The sequence below is a fragment of the Hyperolius riggenbachi genome, chromosome 6 (genome assembly GCF_040937935.1).
Source record: "Hyperolius riggenbachi isolate aHypRig1 chromosome 6, aHypRig1.pri, whole genome shotgun sequence".
NCBI lineage: Eukaryota > Metazoa > Chordata > Amphibia > Anura > Hyperoliidae > Hyperolius > Hyperolius riggenbachi.
Genome location: NC_090651.1, coordinates 372,852,730 through 372,857,729, shown reverse-complemented (window position 1 = coordinate 372,857,729; position 5,000 = coordinate 372,852,730). Strand labels below are relative to the sequence as shown.

Here is a 5,000-nt window from a genome sequence, read left to right as displayed (position 1 = left end):
CTTGTTCAGGGTCTATGGCTAAAAGTATTAAAGTGGCCATACACTGGTCGATTTGCCATCAGATTGAGCAAAAGATAGATCCCTCTCTGATCGAATCTGATCAGAGAGGGATCGTATAGCTGCCTTTACTGAAAACAGATTGTGAATCGATTTCAGCATGAAATCGATTCACCACCTGTGAAGCTGCCGCCCCCCGCCAGCTATACATTACCTGATCTGGCCGACGCGAGTCCCCGCTGTCGCCGCTGCTCCTTCTCCGCTAGGTTCCGGGTTCCAGACCGGCTGGCTTCACTTCTTCCTGTCTTGGGAAGTTTAAACAGTAGAGGGCGCTCTACTGTTTAAACTTCCTGTCGGGACAGGAAGTAAGTGAAGCCAGCCGGTCCGGAACCCGGAACCTAGCGGAGAAGGAGCAGCGGCGACAGCGGGGACTCGCGTCGGCCAGATCAGGTAATGTATTGCCGCTAGCGTCAGTTGTCAGGCATTCGAATGTCGCTATTGACGCACTCCCAACCCGCCAGCGATCGGGCGAAATCTTCCACACGGACCGAACTAATGATTTTGGATGGAAATCGATCGTTCTGTTAGGCCCGGTTCACATTAGCGGTTGCTATCCGGAATCGCCGTCCTGGAGCCGTGCCGGAGCCGGACCGCATGCGGACCGGACGAAACGGACGCACGGCATAGCAATGAAAGTCTATGCGACCGTTCACATGCGTCCATTTCGTCCGGACCGGAGCCGGACCGGATCCGGACTCCGGCGTCCATTCCAACATGCGCTATTTTTTGGTCCGGCTGGTCCGGCTGACGTATCCGGACCGGAGCCGGAATGTTGCATCCGGCCAATGGAAACCAATGAGAACCGGAGAGCGCACAACACACTGGCTATAAAAACCGGATGTTATACCACACTTCCTATGCTGACTCTATGGTATGGTGGCCATTTTGGATGGGGACCACATGGCACCAGCGTTCACAGAGTGGAGCAGCAGTGACTTCATGCTGGAGCTGTTTGGCAGCAACATGTCTGACGATATGTCTGATAACGAGGGGGTGAGGCCCTACACATCAGAAGACCTCATCCTACAGGTGCAGCAGGTACCAGCCCTGTGGGACAAGGGGGATGCGGACCACAGCAACATCAAAAAATGCAGAGGCCTGTGGAAAAAAATTGCCAAGCTGTATGTGGAGGACTTTGAGCACTTAAGCAAGAGACAGCAAGGCACAGAGGGTATGTTGACTAGAAGTTTTTGGGGGGGCTTGTGGTTTAGCTTGTGATGTATTCCACTTTTGCTATGGATTTGTGTCACCCACGTGTTGCCCACCCACCCGTGGCCCACCCACCTGTTCCCTACCCACCTGTACCCCACCTGTGATGTATCCCACCCACCTGTGATGTATCCCACCCACCTGTACCCCACCTGTGATGTATCCCACCCACCTGTACCCCACCTGTGATGTATCCCACCCACCTGTGATGTATCCCACCCACCTGTACCCCACCTGTGATGTATCCCACCCACCTGTACCCCACCTGTGATGTATCCCACCCACCTGCGATGTATCCCACCCACCTGTGATGTATCCCACCCACCTGTACCCCACCTGTGATGTATCCCACCCACCTGTACCCCACCTGTGATGTATCCCACCCACCTGTACCCCACCTGTGCTGTATCCCACCCACCTGTACCCCACCTGTGATGTATCCCACCCACCTGTGATGTCTCCCACCCACCTGTGATGTATCCCACCCACCTGTACCCCACCTGTGATGTATCCCACCCACCTGTACCCCACCTGTGATGTATCCCACCCACCTGTACCCCACCTGTGCTGTATCCCACCCACCTGTACCCCACCTGTGATGTATCCCACCCACCTGTGATGTCTCCCACCCACCTGTGATGTATCCCACCCACCTGTACCCCACCTGTGATGTCTCCCACCCACCTGTACCTCACCTGTGATGTATCCCACCCACCTGTACCCCACCTGTGATGTATCCCACCCACCTGTACCCCACCTGTGATGTATCCCACCCACCTGTACCCCACCTGTGATGTATCCCACCCACCTGTACCCCACCTGTGCTGTATCCCACCCACCTGTACCCCACCTGTGATGTATCCCACCCACCTGTGATGTATCCCACCCACCTGTACCCCACCTGTGATGTACCCCACCTGTGCTGTATCCCACCCACCTTTGATGTATCCCACCCACCTGTGATGTCTCCCACCCACCTGCGATGTACCCCACCTGTGCACATAAAACATACACAATGACCAATTAAAACATCAATTTATTGTAAAAAATTAAGACATTTAAAATCACTTAAAAACTTGAAACTCCAAAATAAGAGATTTTTTATGATTATGTTTTACAAGCCTAATATGGATTAAAGCTTCTGAGTTTTACTGGAGAGCTGTTTGCCTGGTCAATATACAAAAACGCTAGATCCACCTGGTATGTGAGGTGGCAACCATCTGGTGAGCAGTTTGGGATTATTCACTGGGTTCAGCACGGAGGCACCACTTGTCACCCGGGGTGTTTTTTCACAGGATCTGGATGCACATTGATTGGCAGTAATGCACTATGTGCAGTGTGTTTGTCTTTTATAGATACAAAGAGTTTGAAGAAGAGGAGTGCTGTTATACATCACCTTATGTTTTCCAATTGCTGGACTTTTTTGATAGTGAATACTCTTGAGCTTGGTTTAATTTATTCACATAATTATATATTTGAGCCGTTTATCTCATGTCACTAATGTTTTGCCCTTGAAGCTGTGTTATTTATAAGGGGTAGGCGCAGTTTGTTTATATATCACAGACGTTCTTAAGTGGTTAACACTCCACCATCTCGGACAGGAGCGTGTACAGAAAAAACATTCTTAGTTGTGAGTAAAATCGACTCTGGACTTATCTAAAAAATCACTACTGGGTATGGCCAGCTCTGTAGACAATTCCTATGTGTACAAGTGGTTTAATTTATTGGAACGTTCGAGGGAAATACGTCTGTCCTCTAGAGAACACAGTAGTCTTGGTGACTTCTACTTTTCCCATCCCTTTTTAGGATAAATAATTTTTATTGATTGACATTTTTTAAAGCAAAGACTTCAGTATTAGGAAACAGATGGCTGCTTGAAGATAAAAGCCATTATAGAGAGTTGTGCTTCCACTTTTGCTTTTCTGCGGCTCTGGTTTGGCACCTGTGTCTTTTTCCTTATCTGTGGTTGGCTTCTTATTGGTTTCATTTGTGTCTTTGTCCTTCTCTGTGGTTTGCTTCTCAGTAGTTACACTTGTGGCTTTTTCCTTCTCTGTGGTTGGCTTCTCTGTGGTTACACTTGTCTCTTTTTCCTTCTCAGATTCTCCACTTGTGGCTTTGGCATCTTTGGTTCCTTCAGTGCAGGAAAAGTCTGTTGGTTGATCGGTGTATAAAGACTTGCCAATAGCACAGAAGTTATCGGTGGCACAGCCTCGAAAGACAGTCGGCACTGATATGAGTTCTGTTCAAAAAGAGTAAAACCAAAAGGGTAGAAAATATTAACCATATAAATAGTGACACAGAGGTGCAAAACTATGGGATGTGGAGCAGGGATTTTTAGGATGCAATGCATGGGATTGTGGGTGAGCAAGTGCCTGCCGCTCAACCACTCTCCCGTTTCTTCTCACTAAGAAAGAGGTGGGGCCAAGTGGTGTTGCAAAGAAAGCAAAGAGGAGTGTTAGATCCAAGGAGAAGCCAAGTAGGCTCTTCGGAGGAGGGACAAATGACTTCCAAAAATAAATACTCCCAATTGGTGAATATGCGGCAGATGTTGAGTTGCAGGCGGCAGTTTATTGCCAGGTGGGGAGGATAATGATTGGCAGTATGACCGCTACTACCGTCAGCAGTGTACAGCATGTTTTTTGCAATTAGCGCAAACCATGGTAAATAAGGTAACGTGCAACACACAACTAGTTTAACACATATTACCATTGTGCTGACTGTGCAGGCCAATATTACCGGTGGTTAGTGCATCAACCCCAAAACATATGTATACTGTAAATAACAAAATTAGGCAAGCATGATTTCCTAACAGCAAAAATTGTCAGTCATGAGTCATGACCAATAAATAACAAAAGGAGGTAGGCCTATATCCAAAATAACAAAATTAGGTACATTGGGCTCGATTCAGTAAACGTTGCTAACCCAGTTAGCATGCCTAAAGGCTTTGGGTGTGCTAACTAGGGTGCTAAGTAGTTACAGCACATACAAACTACTTAGCACCGTAGTTAGCACATGCAAACTTAGCACCGTAGTTAGCACATGCAAACCACTTAGCACCGTAGTTAGGACATGCAAACTACTACTTAGCACCGTGCTAACTAGGGTGCTAAGCTCCATGGTTAGATACCACTGGTCTTGCTAATTATGATCTTGTAAGAGATAGAATATTTGGAAATTTAAATTCAATCTGAGCTCTATATATTATGTGACGCTCATTATATTATTGTTAACAATACCTCTAATCTTCCACAGTGATAATTGATGCTGAAGCTACTGTTGGAAAAGTTAGGAGGCGCACTGCTACACTGCATATTCTGTCATATGTTTCTTTTCTTTGTTGAATAAACACTGATTTTTTTGAAAAAAACTAGGGTGCTAAGTAGTTTACATGTGCTAACTACGGTGCTAAGTAGTTTACATGTGCTAACTACGGTGCTAAGTAGTTTGCATGTGCTAACTACTTAGCACGTGCAAAGCATGTTAGCACATGCAAAGTGGCTTTTCACTGGCGTGCTAACACTTAGCACCCTTTTCTGAATCAAGCCCATAGACACAGAGATCAAAGTGTTTTCTGTGCCTTCAGACTGTGTACAGGCCCAATACTATTGACGTGTCATACGCCCTGTACAGCAGAAAAGGTTTTGAGACAGTGGATTAGCTCCTAGCGGGTGAAGGAGCATGGCTAGAATAGATTATATACGAGGGTTTGGCCAGAGGCTACTCTCTCTGCTTCT

The 5,000-nt window shown here is 47.2% G+C and overlaps 1 protein-coding gene across 2 annotated transcripts in view; it reads right to left on the bottom strand.

Moving 5' to 3' along the window:
* Nucleotides 1–3,047: 3,047 nt before the first annotated feature.
* LOC137523067 (phospholipase A2 inhibitor gamma subunit B-like) overlaps nucleotides 3,048–5,000 on the bottom strand; it is a 54,992-nt gene continuing 53,039 nt past the window's right edge. For both annotated transcript variants that reach the window (XM_068243264.1, XM_068243263.1), the window contains one exon: nucleotides 3,048–3,505. In XM_068243264.1, the coding sequence (XP_068099365.1) occupies nucleotides 3,102–3,505 (404 nt within the window). In that variant the 3' untranslated portion in view covers nucleotides 3,048–3,101. The remainder of the gene's footprint in view (nucleotides 3,506–5,000) is intronic.